Source organism: Blennius ocellaris (assembly GCF_963422515.1).
Source record: "Blennius ocellaris genome assembly, chromosome: 16".
NCBI classification, from domain to species: Eukaryota; Metazoa; Chordata; class Actinopteri; order Blenniiformes; family Blenniidae; genus Blennius; species Blennius ocellaris.
In genome coordinates, this window is record NC_137665.1 from 3,062,917 (window position 1) to 3,087,418 (window position 24,502).

The 24,502-nt window shown below is 47.9% G+C and overlaps 1 protein-coding gene across 1 annotated transcript in view; it reads right to left on the reverse strand.

Moving 5' to 3' along the window:
• Window positions 1–24,502, reverse strand: part of smurf2 (SMAD specific E3 ubiquitin protein ligase 2) — a 54,308-nt gene that overhangs the window by 28,741 nt on the left and 1,065 nt on the right. Inside the window, exons 2-3 of the mRNA XM_080511568.1 lie at window positions 3,541–3,579; window positions 1,473–1,581 (exon numbers count right to left, since the gene is read on the reverse strand). Of these exons, the coding sequence (XP_080367694.1) occupies window positions 1,473–1,581; window positions 3,541–3,579 (148 nt within the window). The remainder of the gene's footprint in view (window positions 1–1,472; window positions 1,582–3,540; window positions 3,580–24,502) is intronic.

Here is a 24,502-nt window from a genome sequence, read left to right on the forward strand (position 1 = left end):
AACCCCAGCGCCGGGCACACACACAACAAGCGGGCAGCATCTCTGCACCCCCGCATGAACGTACCACGACAAATGGAAAAGAGGAGCCGGTGCCAACAGCTTGAGAGCGCCAGGCTGCGTCGAGCGCGCCAGGTGTCGCGGGTCCTATTTTAATAAGCGTGAGCCGGCCAGACGGCCGGCGAGGAGGAGGAGGAGGCGGCTCGCAGTCAATTAAAAATCCGCCCTCCTCCGCCGACGCGCCACCTGAAAGTTCTTCTGCCGGGGCGGGAGAATAAACACAGACGAACGGCGTGTGTTGATGGTAAACCTGTCACTGGCACGGAAGACGAGAATTCACGTAAATTCCACTTGGGTTATTTCTGCTGGGTTATTACAGTAAAGGCTGAGCGTTCTCCACCCGGTTCAACAACCCCCCCCCCACAAAGGTGTGAATCCGTGACTCCCCCCCCCACCCTCTTGTCAGATATGACACAAGCGGTTAATTTAATGGCCGGGGAGGAGGGGTCCGGTATCCGTGGCAACCAAACAAACGGGAGGCAAGTGCTTCCTCTCCGCCGTTGGCTCGGCGCGGCCGTTTGGATAAACAAGCGGGCGCACGCTGGAAACTCTCACTCGCACATTTCAACTCGCACGCTCTCTCCGCCTCTGGATTTTTCCAGGTTACTTCGCACAAGGACACAACCATCTTAGGGGAAAGTCGGGGTACGACAAGACATGCACGTGTTTCAGTCAATGGAAGAAAATACTAGTGGAGACACCCCCCTCCTCCCCCCTCCTCCCCTCATTCTTTAAAAGCTGTTCCAGGGAACATTTTTAGACTCGACTGTTATGTCATTGCAGAAGTTTGGAGATAAGTGAGAGGCCAGACGCGGGAGCTGTTTTCCTCGGTTGCTGCTCAGACTCTGTTAATCGCAAATCCCGACACTTATCAAGGTTAAATCAAGACGGACGTGCGGCTTATGAGGCCCGGGGGGGGGGGGGGGGGGGGGGCTGGCTTCAGACTGCAGTTTGTCCTCAAATTAGAGTTAGTCACACTCGGCAGACTGAAACCCAACAATGGCGTAAAGAATGGCAACGCGCGGCCCTTCTGCATTTGGCCCCGGCGTCGGCTGGCTTCGACTCCAAGCACCCGGCAGTCGGTCCCAACAAGTGCGGAAGATATGATGTAAGATATATCTGGCTTCGTTTTTAAACTTTCCCTCGACAGATGAAAGCGGTATGAACGGACCAAACGTGACGGGCTTCAGAAGCGCCACATATTTCCAGGTCGTGTGCAGCCGACCTGATGCACTGAACACGTCTTTTAGTTGTTAAAAAGACCAATTAAGTGCCGTGGTTCAATCAATAAATGGTGTCGATCCGCCTGAAGTAAGTGTATTTTCGTATGAGTCATTTGTGCACAGTCCGCTTTGTGACATGGGCTTAAAAGGAAATAGTAATTTGTCTGTTACAATCAAGGTATCGGGACTCACAGATCATAGTGTTGGTTCCACTTGGGGTCCAGCGTGTTCCTCACAGTGTCTGTGGAGTGGCATTGTCCCGAGCCGTCCACCACCACCTTGGCAAAGGGATCGGGGAGGCCTGCAAGGGGGGGGGGACGGAGAAATAAAGTCACTTCAAGCTGTTAAACAAGGCTTGACAATCGAGCGACGTTGCAGCGCTCGCTCGCGGCCTGGCGAGAGATCGTGATAAACACGAGCGCTGGGACGTCTGCTCCGCGGCGCTTGCATCCATTACAGGAACCGTCACGTTATTTACTGCGGCGCAATTTGTGCGATCGCGATGCCAAACAGGGCCTTTGATGATGAAGGGTGCAGCTGCGAGTCGTTTGAGACGGCAGCAACATTTGCAGCCGAGTCGTTCCGACAGATTCGTCCACTCGGCTGCGTAGAAATACACAAAACAGACCCGTCCAAGGCCAACGAGGGAGCGCTGAGCCGTTCATTACAAACAGTGTTACAAGGTCCATCAATCAGACAACAACAAACACCGACCACTTCACGAACTCGAATAACAGTTTACATATTTACTCAATTAAAAGAAAATTTAAAAAAAAATGGAAATAAGCCCTTTTAAAATTGTCAGAATGTCACAATTATTTACAGAAGTTTTATTTGTTTGGGATTTTGTTTACATTCTGAGTGTTTAATCATTGAACGGATAAATACAAATTTGAAATAAATTAAAACGCTGCAAATTTAATGAGTGTCATTGAAAAATGATGCTCATTAAACAGGAGTGTTTATGACATTTTCCTGCTTGAAATTGAACTTTGAGCCTTTCTTTTTGTCACGTATGCACACAGGAGAACAGATTCCGTCTTTGAACGACCCCAAAAGGACTTTAACTTAATTTAATCAAATGTTATTTCATTGTAAAGTGTTAATGTATATATTTTATTTCTTTGTAAAGCACTGAAATTGCCATGTGTCTCAACGGTGCTCTATAAATACATTTACTTTGCCTTAGTTTTTTAATTAATCAGCATGTCCAAAAAGCTACAATACAAACAATCTTTCCATGTTACCACAAGTTTTTTACTGCTTATCAAGCTTCCTGCATGCAGATTCATGGGTAACTGATATTTCCTTCTTATGAAATCTGGTGGGTGCGGCTTATATTCGGGTGCGCTATAGTCTGGGAATTACGGTATATGTGGTCCAACTACGAGTTCAACAGCTTCCCAAAAACTACACAACTTTAATTACAAGTTGTATTAAAGGCCAAGACATTCTACGTTCTGGAGTTATGCTTTTATTGTTGACATTGTGGCAACACTTTCCATTCATATATCAATTTATTTATTTTTTTTAATAAATGAACAATATCGAGTTTTATATATACATCACTGAATCTGAGGCTAAACTATAAGCCAATTTCATTCTCAAACACAGGATTCTCTGGGTTGGGGCTTTTGATTTTTTTCCCCCGGTTTATCTCTGTTCCTGGTGTCACTCTCCACCACCCAACTCCCAAAACTGCGTGTTTGCTCAGCTCCTGAGCGCAGGAATGGCAGGAATGGGAACCACAGAAACCACCTGAGAGAGCGCAGGACCTTTAACGCGCTCATTCACCATGACAGCCCGACCCAAACACACCAAAACACTTGCAGCACCGCAGACACCTACACAAACGTTATTAAGGAATTTACCGAGCGGTGTCTGCAAAAGGGCCGCCCATTACAAATATCTATATATATATTTATATACATTGCACGTTGTAGAGACACAGAAGTTTATATGGGAAGTATAAATCAGGAATTGCATAAGAGTCTGCATTTTTAGGTTTAATGAGACGTGACAGCAACCCGTTAGAGGACGTGTAAGAAAGAATCCACATGTGCAGAAAAGGGCTAAATGAGTACATCCTCGGGTGTTGCTGACGGCTTGCAGCAGACTCTTTAGTGGCCCCGAAGTGGACCACATTTCTACAATCCAGGAGGACTTTATAGGGTGTGCATCAGGTTCCCACAATCCCTCCAGGGGAAACACCCGTCGGAAAGGGTTTATTATAAACAGTCGTGAGTGGTTGGATACTTACGGAAAAAGTCCTTCTTCACCAGGTTCTTGGCACAGAGGACTGAAACAGAAAGAAAAAAAAAGAAAAAGAGAGAGATATTTCAATTAAAATGAAACCTCAACTGTAAAGCTTGAATTTATGTCTGGATTTTGCAGTATAAGCAAAAAAAATAAAAAAATCTTGACGCATGACTATCTTTAGCTTTTTTTTTTTTTTTTTTAAACAACCTCAAAATCATCTCATTCTTATGCTTTTCCTGCCCAGTTTCCCCCCTTCTGAATGATAGGTTAGAGAAGTGGCAGGAATGTGCATCGGGTAGGCCGCAGGAAATGATTCGTCTAGTTTGGGATTCGTGTCGAGGAGGTGGGGGGGGGGGGGGTGGACGGGGGACGGGGACGGGACATTGTGCTGAGAACAACTGCGTCCTCATCTCCGAGCCAAACGCCGGCCAGCTTTCGGTTACAGATTACACAAACCACATCTTCCCTTTGATTATTTATAGCACAGAAAAACGTGGCCCATCTGTGTCGTGACACCTTGTCAACAGCAACACAAGAGGCGAAGCCAGGCCCCCCCCCCCCCACCCCCTTTTACTTTGAAACTGCAGCTTTAGCACAATTAAACAGATGTCGAGTCCCTGCACACTCTCCTCACAGACCAGAGCCTGATGCAGCGACGTGGAGCAACTTGCACCATCCTGGGCGAGAGTGCAGATGGATGAGGAGGTTCGGTGACCCACCTGGGCGTCTGAAGTTGCAGCCAGTGAGTCAGGCGCTTGGAAACACTACCCCCCCCCCCCTTTCTTTTCTCGATAACAAAGTCCCGCTAATCTGGCTGGATTCCCGATCTGGCCGATTCACTGGTTTAAAGAGGGATGATGCATTAGAAGGGATAGAAACTTTAAGCAGTGAGCGTTGACGTTTCGCTGTAGTCACTGTTATTTGGATCAAAAAAAAAAAAAAAAAAAAAAAGATCCAAAGAAGTGAAGTGGAAGCAGCTCACGCTCTGTGGCCCACTTTATTTTTTATTTTTTTTAAATGTTTGATCTGGTTGAGGTTGTAACATCTGCCCGCCAAAAACACTCCGCCGGCAACTGGAACTCTTTGTGGCAAAACCGCAGCGAGACACAATGTGAATGATCTCATCTTCCGCTTATTCGGTTCAAGGGGGAACGTAATCCGACAATCTGCCCGTTTTGTCACTGGACTGCAGGTGTTTCTCGGCGAAATGGCAAACTGGGCTTTACTTCACAAGAATCAACCACTGTTGATTTCTGTGATTGGAAGACCACCCACTGTACCGACCGAGCCAGTTAGGAGTGATAATGTTGTACACGGGTGTTATTTATAGTACGCCGACACTGCAGGGCGTTTGAATTACCACTACAAACTATCATTATCGTTACCACGGGGACATTTGGCCTTCAAAATGAAGCGTTTGTTCACATGTACGAGTGGAAGACGGGGAAACTCATGAGCCTGAACAACTTGGCAACACACCAGTTACTACATGGCCGTAATTAGAAGTTCACTTCGAACCAGTAGGAGACTGAACTGTCATGAAGTAGCGTGAAGAGTCAGGTCCCATGTTTAACTCCACAAAAATAAAAACAAACATGTCAGTTTTGTGTACGACTAATGTGCATCAGCGTGTTTTTCATTACTACTGCACTTATCATGGAAGAGGAAAAGATGCAATATTTCAAGATACAATTAGTTGCTATAATGTAGAAATATCACATTTTCTAACGTGATATCAAGAAAAGCACCACCACAAACAATATGAGCAGTATAAAGGGATAAATCTTCTTTTCACAGCCCTCTTAAAGCTCTCGACATAATCGCATTGTATTTAAAAGGGAACCGCTGCTTTATTCTAAGAAATATAAAATTGCTTTTGGAATTTTTTTTTTTTTTACATTTTTTTTTACTGGAACGTAAGTGAGACGTGAAGCCCGTTTGTGCTTCGAGTGAGTAAAACCAGCAGAGGAGGAGCAAACCTTTGGGCATCCGGCCTAAAACCTCGCCGAACAGACGCGACAGTGAACTGGAGGTCGAGACAATACTGTTTTTGAAATAAATCCAAAGTCGATACAAAAAAAATGATGAGAATTATTAGCTGCGGTTGTAGCTACACGTGCAGGTGAGAGTGATCAGACTTTACCGACATAAACGGAACAAAAATAAAAAAACAAAACAACAAAAAAGCATAGTGGGAGACTGTGGCTGAAGATTCAATCTGCAGCAGCTGCCGATTCCTATAAACATCCCCGCCACGCCACGCCACCATCCCTCAGACGTACAAGACCACGTCACATATCACACAAAATCACATTACGCTTCAGGCACCAGGAGGAAGGGGGACGTATGTTCTCAGCGCGGTGTTGACTGAATTAAACACACAAATCACTGGCGCCCCTCACTGCCAGCATCTACATATGCATAACGTTTACAGGCAGGGCACATGAGGTTTAAAGAAACACAAACTCGATGCATACCCGTTGAAAAGAGAGGGTTGGGGGAGGGGGGGGGGGGGGGGGGGGTGCAGAACATGCTCGACAGATGAGGAAGAATTTCTTTCCGCAAACATCCCTGGGAATGTGTTACGTTCCAGTGGAACCCACCTCATTTCTGAAACATCTGGTACGCATCACTTTCAGTCGCATTCTTGCCGAACACGGAGGAGAGCGTGTGCGAGCACGAGACGCGCCGACCTCCACGCCAACTTTAACTGATCTAATTATTTATTAACGAGCGCGGCAGAATGTGCAGCATGTGTACGTTTTATTCTTTACGTGTGTGCGCATGTCGCGCCTTTAAGGGGAGGAGGCGACAGAGGTCGCCTGAGGTAAGCGTGTCTGCTGCCGTACGCCACAGGTAAACGCATTTTTTTTTTTTTTTTTTTTTTTAGGCATTCGCTGTATCAGATCTGTCGCCCCTATACGTTCGGAGGAGGCGTCTGAGTGGTGCTAAATTCCCCCTCCAGCCCGATGACGACCGAAAACGTCTATTCGGAGTCATGACGCACTTTATTCAGGGTCAAGAACAACAAGTCGTGCAACAGATGGCCTCTAAACTTATCATGAAGTCAGTCTGGGATCCCATAAAAACAGGAGGGGGGGGACGGACGGTGCTCTTTTCGACCAGAAAGAACCAGGTGCAGGTTCTGTGCCGGAGCCAAATCTTAGGTCTTTCACACCTTCGGGATCAGGCCCGGGGCCAGAGCGAGGGGTGCCAATCTGGCACCGACTGGTGCACGGCGGAACGCCACCGACACCCCGGGCAGGCGAGGGACGTCGGAGAGCAGAAAGACCAACGTATACAGTCCGACGAAAGACGAGCAGGATGTCTTTGAACGTGTTCATGGACGGCCGATGTCGTCGGCCGCGAGACGTGCAGACGGCACCGACAACAACAGTTAGCAGATTCCACGGAGGTCAGACGTTGGACTCTGTCCAGACTCTCCGTCTATTTCCCACAACAGACGGTCACTGCAGAGAAAAAGCTAGCGGGACTGCGACGTGATTAACCGTTGGGCTTTGTGTCTTGCCTGATGGCACCACCCAATGGGTACAGACTTGCTTGGAGCAACTGTGTTTCAGAGTTTATACAAACGTCATGAAGGGATGTAAAGGGGACAGGATTATCAAAAGTGTTGCAACAAGTTGTCAACTAGTGTGCAAATGAGTGAATCTGGGCACTAAATGCATTAAAAAAAACAAAAAACACAAAGTAAGAGGATTTTTAAGGACTGCCTCCTCACAGCTGATCTTTATTATTGAGAAACTGCTTCCACTGGTCATACGTCTTCTAAGGGGTTGAGCGCTCGGCTAATAAAAATACCGTCTCAACAATCCCAGAAGCACATTTCGCCATGTTAAAACTATCACGCAGAACAAACCCGGCGTACGGAACCATCTATAAATCACAATGCATTAAAGCCACACGAGGTAAAGACAAACCAGTGGACAATTTTGGGGAAACCAGCAAGAGGAAGTGGCAGCAAACCTCCATTCAAAGCCGAGGACAGCAGAAAAGACAATTGGAAGACACAAAACTGCAGTGCAAGGCAAGACGGGAGGCGGTGAGGCCAGACGGGAAAACCTACGGACCCTCCTGTGAGCACACGAGCTGCCCTTCGCTCGCCGCACAGCAGGAAGACAACACTACAATTAGACCCATATAGGCTCCGTATGAAAACATACAAAGGGCTGAATTACAGCTGAAAACAGAAAACAGAGGGAAAACCACTGGTATGGTAGACACACAGAGACAATGGCAGGCGAGGAGGCCAATTAGGCGTCTGAGGCCGCGGAGCAACGACGAAGAGGAGGAGGAGGAGGAGGAGGGTTCAACAGGACACCAATCGGGGCACAGTGGAAACTAACCATGGAACGACGACTCACAGTGAATGGACGCGATTATTAAATAACGTAAAAGGGGGACAGACGTCAACCGACTCAACTTCCCGAGTCCCGGGACAACGTGGACTGGGAGCCATGACACTCTGGAAGCCGTCGATTGTTCTGCTGCTTACACGGAGATGACGCGTTTTCAAAAGGCTCCACCAAAAGGAGCAGTTTCCAAAAAGTTGTGTATTCAGTGACCTTTGGGCACTGTTGTCTTGTAATTCAAATCAACAAACATCCACTCGCGTCACGCCAACCAGCTGCGTTAATCAAAGAAATACTTCACGCTCTGGCCACTAGGTGGCAATGCTACCCATTCTTAGCCCTTTCTTACATAGAAGAAGTCACAATTAACGGTGTAAAGTGCTTCTGCTGTGGAAAAGAAATCCAAATCCAATTAGAATCTGACATCAAATATAAGTATTTATCCAAATATTAATTCAATATTTATGGGAGAATAAGTATACTATCAATTAGATCTTATCGTAATATTGAAATGTATCATTCATGCGGAGACCTTTTAGTTCGTCCAGGAGATATCAAACTCATAATTGTGTTTCAACTTTTGAGATAAATCCTACAATCAATTAAAAAAAAACCCCCAACAAGCTTTTAGGAACCAATAAAATCTAAAATATTTAGGTGCACAGAAATACCCGCACGTCAAATCTGCGTGCGACTTCCTGCGTCAGCTTCAACACAAAAAGCGCGTCGTTTCAAAATCTTTCAGATGAACATTTTCTTCGTAAACAACCCTCGATCGACTGGCGCTGGAAAATGAGCGAAGTGACAAAGTAGCTCACATTCGCCGCCGCCGCCGCTTTGACACGCTAACAGTCAGTGAGCATCACTCGCCGCTTTACTTAAAACCCGGGGCGCCTCGGAGCGGATCAGCGGAGCCTTTGCTTGTCCCTCCGACGGCGGAGTGATTGATGCTGCGAGCGCCGAACATGAAGGGCGGGCTGGGTGTCTGGGACCCGCGCTCTCAGCCGCCTGTCACCCTTGATGGCGGCGTTGGCCTCATTCGTGTTTGATGGGGCCCCTCGGAGGGCCCCGCTGAAAAGTCCTCGTCACTTTCGGGCGCATATAAATGGGGAGTTTGTGTCACACCTCCAGGCAGTAGGGCCTCTCTAATGACACGGCGTTAACTTTGGCTTGTGAAGTTCGGTGAAGAAATCAAACGAAGGAGCGGGAGGGGGAGGAGAAGTGAGCGGGTTTTGAATATAGAGCAGGGGCGAGCGAGAGAGAGAGAGAGGGGAGGGGGGACAACAAAAGAAGCTTAATGAGAAATGAAAATTCCGCAGCACAAAAATATTTTCATGACAATTAAAGTTCATGATTGCATATTAATGCCGAATCCCTTTCATGTAGCTCAATGGCCCAACATACTTATAAGGTCATTACTTTTCTTTATATGATGGCGGCGCTTCCTCCAGCGCCGGCACGCAGAAATCAACCCAAATCTATGTCGTTACGTCCAAATGGGGTTCTGGTGATAGGAGCCTTTGCTGCGCAGAGGAAGTGGGCGACGGGGCACCGTCATAACTCTCTCTGTTTTATTTTTCTGGTCACTCAGGACCGGCTTTTCTCAAGCCAACGCACCGATGAATAGAATTATCTGCGTTGTCACTTTCGAAAAGAATAGAAGAGGCTCCCGGGACAGTACAGGTACTTCAAGAGTGACAGAAAACAAGAGAACCAGCGACGATCACATCAGTGGCCTCGGAGGTGAAATGACTTTCGCACAATTAAACGATCACATTTCTGCTTCTGAATTAATTCAGATTGGTTCATTAGCGCCTTGCATGGCAGCTCTGTCCCATTGGTGTGTGAATGTGAGCGTGAATGGGTGAGTGAGCTGATATGTAAAGCGCTTTGGGACTGCACTCAGTGTGGTTAGAAGGCGCTATATAAATCCAGACCATTTACCATTTTTATTTTAATTTCAAATCTGAAAAATGTCCTAAGATTTGAGTAATTAACCAATTGAAAAAAAAAAAAATCCAATATAGTTATTAAATATCGCATGTTTACCCAATTTCATTTCAGCGCCACAATCTGGGTTTAGAATTAAATAAATTAAAATGAATCAGTTCATTAGTACATCACACACTGAAGTCTGTATTGTCGACTGTGTGACTGCGACTGGTTTCTCTCGTCTTCGGTCAAATAAACACACACAGACGCCCGCTCCGGAAAAGCATGACAAAAAAAAAGCCGTACATCCCGGCCTGGTTGGAAAAAAAAAAAAAATCTGTCGTCATAGCGACGGCCAGTATGGAGGCAGAGCTGAGAGAAGGGTTTCTCTGTGCTGCCTGTGTTTCTTATTCCGGTGGCAGCATCTCCCACCGCCAGGGACTGCAGCGCTGACTGATGAGGCCGAGGGGGGGGGGGGGGGGGGACCGGGCGGGGGGGGACCGGGCGGGGGGGGGGGCAGACACACACCACTGCAGACACAGACAGGATGAGCACCGCCGAGACATTCGAGGGACACTGCAGACAGTTACTGTAAAGACTGAGGGGATTCTTCCTCTTGGGTCATTCATTTCTACCAACGATCTGGTTTTTTTTTAACAGACGTGCTTTGTAAGTTGTATTTCAGCACGTCAACCAATTGTCACCTATTTTAAACAAAGTTTATTTGGCCAATTCCCGATGATCGCATTTCAGCTCAGTTTGACGATGATAGTACCATATAAAAGGCCGCAAAGCACTTCAGAAGAGGGGGGGGGGGATTGCATGTATTATCCCCTGCATTTCGAAAGGCCGCCTTCCAGGATGTGGCTGCAGGCCGACGGGCTCGCCCACACAGACCCACCGAAACGCTGCTAAAGAGCAGCATCACCTCCAGCCCGACACATTGCAACTGGCAGAAAAATAAACAGATTTGTCAGTGACTGCATGGAAATAAAAGCTGGCGGCCCGACACGGGGAACAGGGGTGGCGTGTGTTCGCCTCCCGGCCGACTGCGACTCGTTAGCGACATAATGGTTTTTCACATCGCGGCCCAAAAAACGGTGTCTGCTTCCCTGTGGCAAAACTGGGAACGCTAAACAAAACCCTCGCACACGGGCGATCGTCAAGCCCCTTCCTTCGCCGGCTCGTCTCTTAATAATAATTCTTTAGAAAAAGCCGAGTCCTCCGAGCGGCGGCGGCGGCGAGCGGCCTCGGCACCGGCGAAACCCTGGGGGGTGAAGTTAAAGTCCCACCTGTGGGGAGAGGACGGGCACAGTTTCTCACAGGCGGAGCACAAAGAGCCCCACTGTGGAGGCGAATCAATGAAGTCCACCAGACGCAAGCCAAACACCTGGCGAGGGAGTGGTCACGTGATGTGGGGGGGGGGGGGGGTGGAGGGGGTGGAGGGTCATCATGGCAGCGACCGCCGGTCGGGACAAGATGGAGCAGGGGAGCTATTTTCATGTGTTGTAAAGCAAATATTTAACTCGCTCGTTCACACGGAGCAACGAAACCGAGCCTGGGAACAGGACGAACACCGTGGGGGGGGGGGGGAAGAGGGTTCACACCGCCTCTGGTCTGTTGCTGTGGTTAACCATTACTGTGGAGCCCGTGAGGTTGAGGAAGTGGGGGGGGGGGAGGGGGGACTGGCAATAGCTCACTATTCCCATCCCTGTCCCAAATCAAAACTGTCTGGAAAAAGCCTAATAGGAGGAAGACGGGGGAGTGGAGGGGGGGGGGGGGTTCAGAAACATCAGCCGGGATGCACAAATTGTGAAAACCTAAATACCCCCCCCCCCCTCCCCTCCCGCTCAGGTTGACTGCTTTGTGACCCTCCCTTCCTGTCCACCTGGTTCATCCAGTCCAGTGCGTCAACTTTATGCTGCCAGACAGTCGGAGACATCTTCGGGGAATAGTACCCCCCCCCCCCGTCCCCCCCCCCCCCACCAACCTTCCCTTTGCTTGTCTGCCTGTTTGTCTGTCTCCCCTGTTTTGACTCCAGGCTCAAGACCGCGGACTCTCATGAGCAGCATTGTTCTTCTATAAACAAAGGGCTTCCTCTTCCCCTCAACACTCCCCCCGAACCTCTGCGGGACTTTTTTTTTTAAAAAGCTGCAGCGAGGGAGAAACACCGAGACGGAGGTCTGCCGCTGGCGAGCGGCGATGTTTGAGCTCGGCAACCTGTTGGCGGTCGCTCGCCAGTCACCAGGCCGTCTCCCGACCTGTCAATGCAGACAGCTTGTTGGGTCGTGTTTAGTCTTGGACCGTGGCCTCGGGGGGGCCAATATCGCCGTGGCCGCGGCAAAGGAAAGCCGATATCCAATCAGCTCGAGTCCACTTTGAACTGAGAAGTCAGAGAGTGTGGTTGGCGTCGGATAAAGATCAACTCCCTTCTGTGCGTCCGTGTTTGGGTTTCCACTGCAACTGAAGAAGTCACGAGGAACGGACCAATGACGGATACAGCTCCGAGCGAATTGGTTGTTTTGCAAACGTTTTACAATGATCACGGTCGATTGTGATCGCTGTGCACGTTAACTTTTTCTTAAATTGCAGAGAGTGTCACGTTTCTTCTTTGTCGGTGATCAACACTGGATTTCGGTCCATCACATCACCACAAAAGTATGTTTTCTGGAGGATGGAAATATTTAATCTCAAAGCCAACACTGTCAACCATAATGAGGATTGTAGATTTTACACCACCATTAGAGATGCGTGAGTGCAGAATCATGTAACACCCTAGTGCGAGATACAAGAATCTTAGAAATCTCTGAAATGATGCTTATTTTTCTACTCGTTTATGAGAGACAGCGCGTGTCGTGGGAAGGTTTTATTCAGATCCGGCTTCTCGATCATTTGCTCCACTTGTGGTTTAGTTGATGAAGCAATGCCATCAAGGCAATTCTGCTTTGTTACTGAGCAAAAATGTGAACAATTAGTTTGATCCATCCACCTTTCTGCGTTATTAAAAGTTCAATGGAAACAGCCGCAGGTGTTAAACTTAAAGCACAGCGCTAAACCACCACACAACAGCCCAGCCCTAATGTATTCTAAATAATTGAAATTAAATGATTTGCTATATACAGGCTTGGTCTGGTGCAAGTTTAACATTAATGCAGGAAACAAGGGGGGGGGGGGGGGGGTGGACAAATATGTTTGCCACAACCACTAATCAACGGCATTCGGGGAGTAGTGAAAGTGGGTTACTTTTAAAAGACCTGCCTCTACCACTTAACTTCAGCCCTTTAAACTCACAGAGTGAGAAAGTGGGGTCAAGTTTCCGAAACCGAATCCATCTCTTCACAGGGTGCGGGCTATCTGTGGAAATGTGGTTTGAAGACAAATTGGCTCAAAGGCACTGGGAAATATCTCAGCTTTGCCAGGTTTTTCCGTCTTACTAAATCCACTTATGTAATATGCAAATCTGATAAGACCCCTGGTCACACGGTGCAAAAATATTACAGTCACTGGTAGCAGACCGATCATGGAACTCATTGGCTGCCAGGAAAATCTTCTAATACCTCTAAAAAGACCTGCAATTTCCAAGATTTTGAAAATTAGAAAGGAAAAAGTAACAAAATCTGCCAGTGCATCATTTCATACTGAGAGGAAAACAGAAAAGGAACAGTAGAAAAAAAACAAAAAAAAAAACTGGACCTCAAGTGCTTCTTTCCAAGTTGCAAAAATCACAGAGGCATGCTTCATCTCCTTCTCACATGTGCCTCATGTGAGGAGGGGAAAAGTGCAATGTTGTCAACAATGGAGGGGCTGGGGGGGGGAAAGCAGCAGCGAGAAGCACTGGAGAAACTTGCAGGCCGCTGAGTCCTATGGCAGGTACCTCTGCTCTGTTGCATCGAATCACTGTTCACCAGAAGCGTGGAGAAAAAAAAAAACATAAAAAAATAAAAGACAGAAGACACAATATATCCCCAATCACTTCTTCACAATGAGGTTGAAAGGGGCCGTGACGACGAGGAGCCATGAATTGTTATACATTTGCACTCGCCACCTGCTGCAGACGTGACGAGAGACCTGCCGAGACACAGCGAGGCGGCGCGACCAAGCGGAGACCTGTTCTGCCAGGTGCTGTTAAAAGCACGGATAGACACGCCGTGGTTGGGAAAACCACTCAACACTAAATCTAAGTGATTATTAGACACTGTTAAGGTGTGGGAACCCGGCCAAGGTAAATAATGGTGCAGCAAATCGAGGATTTTATTCTCGGTGCCGTGACGTTGGCAACGGTAACTAATGGAGATTTTAACAAGTGAGATATGAAAGGCTTCTGTAACGGTGTGTACGCCGAGCTGGAATACTACTATTGAGAAATCATGCGTCTTCATTACGCTACTGGAAGGAGGGTTATTCGCCAACTGCCCAACCCGGAGTGCCAGGGGATCCTTCTTCGTCTGATCACTACCCTTCGACCCGTTGGGCGGCTCCACCAGGAGGAGAATATTCCAGACGATATAGAACAGCGAGTCCTAGAAGCACACAAATGATCCCACCAATTGGGTAAGGTTGGTCACCACATGTTAAGAATAATAAAACTCTTCAGAACCTTCTGCTCTTGCACCAAACGTACGTTGCCAGCAAAAGCTGCACATTCTGGAAAAACGTGTTTACTGCTTCTTTAACGTACCTATTTTCGATTTCGTTTTCGAATTTATCTCCTAAAGTTGAATAAATTCTTTACCCGTGGCAGTGACACGATTTATGTCCATTTCACAAGCCTCACAACAATCCTTGAAAACTGAGCCCCTGAGCGACACAAAATAAATATGAACAGATGAGTGGTGCTCAGGATTGTCCCTGAACGCCTCTCCAAAACTGCTTCAATCACAGATGACCAACACTCTTAGCTGTCCTTGAACGCCTCTCCAAATTGTGGACTCTAAATGTCAATCAAACTGGGCACTTGCTGCTGCTCAATCGGCAGTTCACCTTCAATGACGCACAGAAAGTGGGTTTTTTCCTATTAAAAAGGCTTTTACACAATTTAGTGGTAATTTGTTGTCGGACTGGTTTTTGACCATGTTTGATGCCGTTCTGCACATACAAGATGTCACGGCTTCAGCAAACAGCAACCCTTACTCCATTACAAATGTTGCTGTCTGGAAGAAAACGTGATTTCAATTTCAAGAAAATGTCTAAAACTAAAGAATATTAATTGTGATCAATTTTCTAATCCACATCAGATGGAATTATCAGAAAATTAGACTTAAGTAGCATTTAGTAAACACTGTATGATCACTGAATAATCACTGTAGGATTAGGAAGGATGAGATTACATTACAAGAAACATGAATTAAAATGCATTTTAATAACGTCTGACAATTGTTTTTGAGTGACTATGACCGAACCTCAAAAAATCTCCACTTTCCGATGCAATCTGCATGACGTAAGAAAGAAATACAGCCTGAAGTGTTCCGGTTTCAGGTCTGACCATATAAAACATTTGAGGGATGTGTTCTATAGACCAAAGTCTTTAGGGTGTCACCAACTGGGCTGTCACACTCGGTGCAAACCAGAAGGAAAACAATGAACTAGACCGCTTTCAAACCAAACCGGCCTTCAACAAAGATATAATGTGCACACAAAGTGACTAATGGACCGACTGAGACGAGCAAAGTGCTCGTCTTCCTGTGCACAAAAAAAAATAAACCTGCTCGGCGACATGCGGAAAAATCACCACACACACATCCACACGTGAGAGGAAAGAGGCTGGCAACATTCTTAGTGTGAGAACATTTCATCCGTCTCACGTCACCTTTTCCCTCTGCGATTACAGTCTGCTGTAATTGCATAATAGAAGAATCCACCCCTCCTATTTCCAGCTCCAAATAGTGGGAAACCACGCCACAGCTGGCAGAATTCTCGTGGCATTCCTGTTAGCCCTGCATAGTACATCACTCTCTCTTTCCACTCCGTGATACAACGTGCCGAACGGAGAGTCGTCCAGGCGAGTAAAGTCTTCCACAGTGTCGTCGGCGCTGAGCGAGGGAGTCAAAACAGTGAGCGGAGTGCAGGCGCGTCTCCCTGCTTCTGCAAGCTTGCACCGCCGCTGGCCGGGTCCCGAGCTGTTTTGAGTGGCTTGCGTGGCTCCGCGAAGTTCCTTGGCCCCGGTGCCCGTTCTGATGTAATGGAGAGGTCTGGATCGAACTACAGCGGGAGGGAGGGGAGGGGAGGGTGGGATAGTACCAACCGGTTTAACAGAAGTTGAGGACCACCACACTCCTGAGTTGCCTGCCAGAAACACTGCACCCCCCCCCCCCCCCTCCCTTCTTTCCCTCCAAATTTCCTGGGGAGCTTTAGTTTCTAAGAATGATTTCACAACTTCATCTGGGAGCAGCGTTACATCATTACCACCCAGCCATATTTTCCTCTTTTCCACCGTCTCCCTTGCCAATGAATGTGTTGGACCGAGAGGAACATCAGCCACTTTTTTTTTTAAAGAACCGGGACAATAATCGTGTCGTAATTACGGATGAACGTGCCGGACTGAATTCTGCGAACATCCATCCATCGGTTGTGACACGAGGTATTCGTTAATAGTAATCGCCAGCACTGCTGGCGTTGATGATTCTCGGCAATGCGATGGTGGTCTCCCGATCAAAAATGACGACTGCATAACGCCTCGCACAGGTGCACGCCATAAAAAGATTTCACTAAGTGGCTGACAAGCATCTACAGGATGTGCATCATCGTGTTGGAGCCAAATGTAGCTGCTGATTAAGCCATACCTCAAAGCCTGGGCTCTTAAATGGAGCCAAAGATTTTCGACAAGGCAGTAAAATAAACAATCTAACCTGTGGTAAGTGAGGGGAAACGACTGCGTCGGACTCCTCCATGAACCACTTTTGATGTTTTCAAACTCGCTGATAGAAACGGCGACCTTTGATTATTGGATTAAAATTCGTCAATGCAAGTCTTTGTGTCAAAGACAAGTTCAAATCTACAGAGTTCCCCGTTGAGTCACAATGGACGTAGGTAAAAGGTTTGAGGGTAACTCAGAACTCTTAACAAGCATTTCTTGGGAAAACAAAGAGAAAAAAAATTACTTCTGGGCTTCGTGTGCAAGTATCTCGACACTTTTATATGCAGTTAAACAAATGCTACCACACTGGCCAAAAGCGATGCAATTTGTTGAACTGGACAAGCGCCAGCTCACGTTCATGTCCACATCGTGAAGGCTGCAGCAGGAATGGGAAAACGAACGACAAACCTAACATCAAAAAGACCTTTTAAACCCGGAGTCACAACGGACGCTTGTGCCAAAACTGAATCCATTACTTCATAATGTTCCTGAAAAAAAAAAAAAAAAAAAATGACCTCACAATTTGAATTGGAAGACCATCTACAGTCTAATCGGTTCAGGATTACTGGCGGCTGTGGTAAAACATGGCTATCGTCCTTTCCTCAACACCGGTGTTTGGATCCCATCACCTACATGTCTGGAAGTATTCTTTCTCTAGGATATCCACCACGACGCAGACGAGCGCTCCACCTTTGGCCACCAGAATCGAGTCGGTTCATCCATGAGTCACATTGGCTGCTTGTGTCAGATTTCAAAAGAAATTAGCCCGGATGTTCCTGAGACGAACCCAAAGTGAAACAGCCAACACAAAAAAAAAAAAAAAAAAAAACACCACAATGCCTCCAAGTATGGCTGTTCCTGGCACCGAGGCATAAAAAAAAGCCTGCCCACACAAGAATTTCATTCAGTCTTAGGACGGCGATCGAGAAATAACATCTGGGTTAGATTACAGAAAGTCATCACCTCTGGAGGACTCCCGTTTCCAGCAGCAGACTGTAAATGTGTACAATAACTAATGAAGTTCATGGGGTGAGACGACATATCCGAACATGAATGAGAACAGCGTCTGTGGCGTCTGCCCGATAGCTGAATCATCAGGCACTCCTACGTTTTGGCTACAAATGATGACTGGTCTCATAAATGATTTCCTGCTACACAAAACCGCAGCTCTTATCAAGAAGGCCGTTACACATCGAGTTCAGAGCCAAGCTCAAGACTCACGAGGGCAGGTAACACATACTGAACACAGCAAGGAACCTCTGTGATCATCAAGGGTTTCAAGGCAAAGGTGTTAGAAAAAAAAAAAATCAGTTGGAATATCAGATTTGCTTCTGTGTGCATATGCAGAGGTATTGTTTTTTTTTCTACCGCGCAGGAATCCTGTGGTGTATTTGTTCAACTCGAGCGGAGATGCCATTTGAAATGTGAGCCGGTGTGAATATAAACATCGCTCTTCTGATCCCGTCTCCTCGGAGGACTGAAGGGGCTCGAGCGTCAGGCGGGGGCACGGACAGACGTCTCCAGTCAGCTGTTGGCGTCTCGCGGCTTTTTGTACCAACACCCCCCACCTTCCCCTTCAACCCCCCCCCCCAGCAGGCAACGGTGCAGACTTGTGAGATCGCCATCTGCTTGAGGTTAGTCAGAGTTACAGAAGTTAATCGCATCAACCCGTGTCCACACAGGTTTGGGGCAGAACTGGCACGTCGGCGAATTGATCTCAGGTTACCCCCCCCCCCCCCCACCACCTTCGCCAGACAGCTGGGCACGAACACGCCGGCCACCCGGCCTCCACCCGCCGTTTCTGGGGAAAGTGAAATGACCCGCGGAGCATGTGTGGCTGTTTATCGGGGGTTAATGAGACCTGGTGCGAACGCGCTGAGTGATCTCACCTGGTTGCGCGGCCCGAGAGATGACAATAATAATCACAGACATCCCGGCAAACAAAGGAGACGGGGGAGGAAACGAGCCTAATGCCGCAGCCTCAATCACCGATCCAACGTGGAATGTGACGGGACAGGCGGGTTTTTGTTGGGGGGTTTTTTTCCCCCCTCGCCGACTGATCCACGGCCTCCAGACCAGATCCCAGAGTCTCTCAGAGGTGCAGGCCAGTACAATAAAGAAAGAGTCTGGTTCTGCCAGCACGTCGATGCAAGACTCTTTTTCTGAGGCCAAGACAAACGTAAGCGATGTTGTGAGACGGCTGATGAACATGTGAAGCTACGCTCACAGTTTGGCTTTTTAGTTTGAGATCAACGTTAAAATGGTTGAAAAAGGACATGTACTTCATTTCTCACATGTTGACATTTCAACACGGTACTCAACTTTTCAAGTTCATTCGATCATACAATCATTGAATTATCGCAACATTTCAACTTCACTCAACATTGTTTGGATTTAAAGATTATTCAACAGATTTACACTCCTTTCGTTTAAATTTCCAACTCATTCTTATCCTTTATTGTACCGTCAACATCATTTGGTGATACTCATCAGATGAAGTACTGTCATAAGACTCGTCGAGTAAGAAGACACAGTATACGCCCACTTCACAACAGGCCACTAAAGGGCAACTGAGTTCGAGCCCGACATTGGATATGCATGCAAGTGTGTCTGATAGGGGAAAAAAAAATACCCCGAAGAAATGTTTCTAACTTCAAAGAGTATACTCGTTTGGGGAATAGGCAAGAAATGGAGGGAGGGGGGGGGGCTTGGTTGGTGGGCGGTACAGCATGTAGAACAACCAGGCGGGCGCAATAGGAAAAGTGCCTGTGGCCAAAAAATAAATAAAATTCTGTTTCATTCTCGTCTGCGTAGCTTCCCTCCTGCACACTCGCCACTAATCCAATTCTGACCCATTAACCACCACGGCCAGGTCAACAGGGCGGGTCTTCGAAGAAGGTCTTTCCCAAACCACCCAGGAGGATTAGCGCTGCCCCAAAGCCAGAGGGATGTTCTCGCTGTGCTGAAGGCACACCGACCAGTGTGAGCTCGCAAAAGTAGTCCCGGTCCAACGATTACGGACCTGGCTCATGCCGGACCCTGAACGCACCACGCTAATTGGAATTCTTAGGTAATTAACGGAGGCTCTCGCAGCAAAATAGCTGCATATCAATACAGTGACTGCTTTCAGGTATGAGAGGAAGGGATCACCGTCTCTCTGCCCTGAGGGGAGGAAGACACAATGAAATACTGTAAGAGATTATTCAGTAGATCAGAGGTTGAGTTTGGGGCTGAAACACTGAAGCCCCATACAAGCTTTTTACAAGTGAAATGTCAAATTCCTGAAAGGGTTTGCTGAGGTTTCTGCAATGTGGGAATCATAAAATTCGATCAACTTCAATACACATTACCCAGGATTAACCAGAATGTGAATTAGGTTAGGATTTTAGTGAGCATTTCAAATCGCATTAAGAGAGATGAACAGAGCGGATTGTAAGCAGCACGGCCCACAATTAGCCAAATGTGGCAAACCGGACCACAAAGTCACAGTATTTCATCCCCAATTAAATCCCCAAAAATCAGGAAGAGATGGGAGAAAACTGTAGCTCTACTGTGGGAAAATTCACACGCATTGCGGCAAAATCGATCAGAGCTTTTTATTGTAATTGCTAACCGGACTGTGTCAGAAACTGCGAAACAATGGGGTTTGAGTTTTCTACACAGGAGGCTTTCAGGTGAAGAGCAGTGAGCCTTCGACTGGACTTAACCCTGAAATTCAACCAAGGCCTTGTTCACGCAGCATTTTCAAGTGAAAATGGAAAAAAAAATTTGTGTTTGTTTGTGCCACAAAGGTGCCCAAAAGTGCCTTTTAGTTGTCGAGTCACGTTTCCCATGGAAAAGGAGGTCGAGTTCCCCGTTACACCGTCTCTTCGAAGACAAATGCAGCTAAGTGAAGAACCACTTCCACTTATTTTCCACTGATTAGCACCGCTGCTAATGATTACTTTCATTATTGACTGGTTGTTTCAGCTGTCAGATGTCAAGCAATGTTGGGAAAAAGATCCATCGCCGCTTTCCGGAGCCTGGGACGCAACTTAAATGTGACATCTGTTCCGGAAAAACTCAAAACGGCTGCCGAAATCCCTCATCCAGCACCGACGCTCTCTGCACGTCGGTGGTTGTGGAGGTCGTGTCATCCTAGAAAATACATTGCGTTTTAGAATACAAGTGACTAGAAGTGGGTGCGAGTGGCCTCCGCTCGAGTATCAACTACAAAACTCTTCTCGCTCAGACTGCAAATGAGGCAAAGTGCACGTATGTTGGAAAACATCGGCCTATCAAAACTACAAAGCCCGGACCCGCTCTGCTGCCCCCACCTGTCAGGGGTGACGTTTGGACAAGTGTTGGGGGGGGGGGGTCCGGGGAGCACTTCCTCTCTACAAAGCTGCCCGCTTTCTTTCCGTTTCCCCATCTCCCTCCGATACATCTGGCCTCCTCCGGGGCCGTTGCTGGCGGCGGTTGAGGGCAGAGCGGCCGCGGGAGGCTTTGTCCTCGTTGAAGGAGCAGCTGAACCAACAGGAAAGCCAAGTCCAGCCAGTCCATTAATTGATGGAACAATTTAAAATTATGGGAGGCTCTCAGCAGGGGGGGGAGGGTGGAAGGAAAATGTTTACCAACGATGTGCCATAATTGCTCGTTACAACCCACCCTTGTTTTTGTCCGCTCTCCTGCCTCGTCATGTTGCCAGTTTCTTTTGCAACTTGTCAAAAGCGGAGGGGAAAAAAAAAAAAAAAAAAAGTGGAAATGTTTGCGCAAAAGTCGTGCCGATGACGGGCCAGTAGTTCGCCACATGCAGCTAATCACTGTGTATTTACAGTACATCCTGTCTGAACACCCAGATGAACCCAAATGGCTTCCATACCGCCCCGCTCTGGAGGAGCGGCTCAGACCCAGAGCACATGAAAGGCGTGGAGCCCCGGCTCAGACCACATGAAAACTTTCTTGATCACCGGGTCTTCTGTGGCCAGCTGTGTGTGTGTGTGTGTGTGTGGGGGGGGGGTTCTCTTTCAATTAGGCAACATGCAAAGACCCCCCATCTGCAGATGGAAGACGCTCTGAAAGGCGAAGGCTCACAGACCTGAGCCTTTCACTGGGAAGCCACACAGTGGGGCAGTGTGAAGCTTTTGTAGCGTCTTTAAAAATCACCCCCCCCCCCCCCACGTTCTCGTGCAGCAGCTGTTGTGCGAGGAAATTCTGTGAGTGAGGGAATTCTGCAAACGTTTTTATCAAAAAATAGCACAAACACACCCTGGGCGATTAGGTAGGCGCTAAGAGAGCGAGGGACGGCGGAGGAAGCGCAGTCGGTACGGGTGGGAGTGGAAGACGCTTTGGACCGGGCCCCGGGGGGGAAGAGGCTTACAGTCGGAAAGAACAGGAGTGACTCAGAGAGGAAGAGGTGGGAATGCGAATGGAGAATTGCAGGGAATCCCACTGAGATAGCTCCCTGCGCCGGTCCGCGGCGCGCCAAAGAATTCAGATGAGCAAACCATATGCCGAACAAGTCACATGCGAACTCCGGGCCCCGAGACATAACGGCGGGAAACCGTCGAGGATTTATGGTTTCTTCCAGCGCGCGGCGCAAGCTCGCTCGCAGGACGCCGCTGACAGACGGCTTGGGACTCCGCGTCTGCGGCCGACCGGTGTTTCCCTGCTCTCAATCCCATTAGCCCAGGCTCCGCGAAAAATTTTGCATCCAGCCGCGTGTCAGCACATTTACGGCCCCGCGTGGAACGGCGGCGCCAATTACGCAAAGCGCGCACGTGACGGAATTCAAGAATGGCCAGACACGAAGCGACGGGCCGTGCCTCGGTGATGTCACCTCTGACTCGGCGGATCGGGGCCCGTTATGACATTTAGCCCAATGTCTGTGTGTGACATAACTTCAGGGGGAGATCAGCGGTGGCGCAATAATGGAAACGCGTCGTGTGCAGTCGAGGGGCAATTCTCACCCCTGAGTGTTGGTTTTAGCAGCTTGCTTGCAATATTTTTTTTCCAGTTTAATAGCCGGCAAACATCTGCAACATCTGGTTTGAATGGACGAGGGGGCGTGGGGTGGTGGGGGGGGGTTGCAGACGACTACACAACAAACATCTACGGGTCGGTTTCGAAACTCGTCATTCACGACCCGCATGGGAAGAAATCAATCGACAAGCTACGTGTCAGAACCGGCGTACGTCTCAGATCGACAAGCAGCTCCGGCAGCACGACGACGCGACGCGACGCGACTCACCAGCCCAAGAACACACAGCTGTGCAACGCAGGGCTAAACAAAGCAACACATAATGACAGTGTGGAGCAAAGACGTCCCTGTAAAACGGAGGATTTCGGGCCGCCCTCCTGCTCTGAACCATCGAATGGCCGAAATGTACACGGAGGTAGAGGTTGTGAGTTACAAATGCAGAATGGATGTGTGGGTTTTCCCCCCACATGCTTCCCAGGCCGTTTACACAACATTTTAAAGAAAATGTTTTGTGGGGTTTGTTTACACGACACTTGGGAGTCGATTAAAACACATCTTTCTGAAAAAGCTTCGACACCGACAACATAAATCTCCATTTGTTAAAAATGAGGCGTAGCAGCAAATGTGAAGTGCTACGACTTCATTTCCCTGAACTATTCATGCAGATGCTACGCCGCACTAATTGATCATTTCCTTGGAAAGTAGTTATTGCAGTCATTTGCACAGTGATGGCGATTTTATGGACGGTAATCTCTCTCAGATTGATTTTACAATGAAACACCATCAAAGAAAAGATGAAAATGCACAATATAAGGCATTCTCTTGTCACGCTTTTCCCCACTAGATGATTTGTGCCAACAAATCTGACATCACTCACATAGAGTATGCAGAAAAACACGGCCAGTCGGTTTGAATTTTGCTCAAATCTGTCTGATTTGAGGCGGAAATACCCCAAAAGCAGAAGCAAAGATAAACAGACCCACGAGCAGAAGGGTGATTCTATGCAGGGCTGGTTTTCCATTGTTCTTTAATGGGGAGTCTTGCGGGGGGCAGGCAGGATCACTCAGCATCAAGAGGAGAGGTCGTCTGCGAGGTCCCGCTCTCGCCATTTTTCACAGCAAACTCACATTCTCGGCATTCCTGCAGGAGACCACCGCGGCCCATCTCCGACTGCAGCGACCAACTAATTTACACGCGCCGAAGAGTCGTCTGGAAAATGAAGCTATGAAAAAAAAAAAGTCAATAGAAATGTTGTTGAAATAGAAGAGGCACAGGATCAAAAAAAAAAAAAAGGACAAGTTTTAAAAGGATATATTCTAAACTTGCGTATTTCTTTTATCGTAACGTCAGTTCACTTGGAATAAAAGTGCTCAAACACAATTTGGCCCTCCGACTGTCAGGACAATGCTTCGAAACTAATGACGCTGCATTAATCACCTTGGGGAAATTCATTTTTCCACACCGATACAACCCATATCTTGGGGTGCAGAGCCAGGCTGAAGCGCTGCTCAACGGTCTTCCTCCCACAGTAGTGACCGGTCCACTGTGGGATTAGAACCTGCAAACTCCTGCTTCACTCATCAGCCAGAAGTTCCTCATTCCTGATGGAGACACGCAGCGACACAACCCAAGATCAGCCTGCTGTTGCTCTTCTCCCCCCCCCCACCACCACCACCCCCCGTTACTCCATCCTGGTTGTTTTCTCCAGGCCACAGGGATTCAGGTCACATCCTGGACATACATCAGAGAGAAAAAAGGAGGGCAGCTGTCTGACCCATCTCCCCCCCCCCTCCTGTCCTCCTCCTCCCAGTCAAAACAGCCTGATGCTCTCTCTTAACCTTTATCC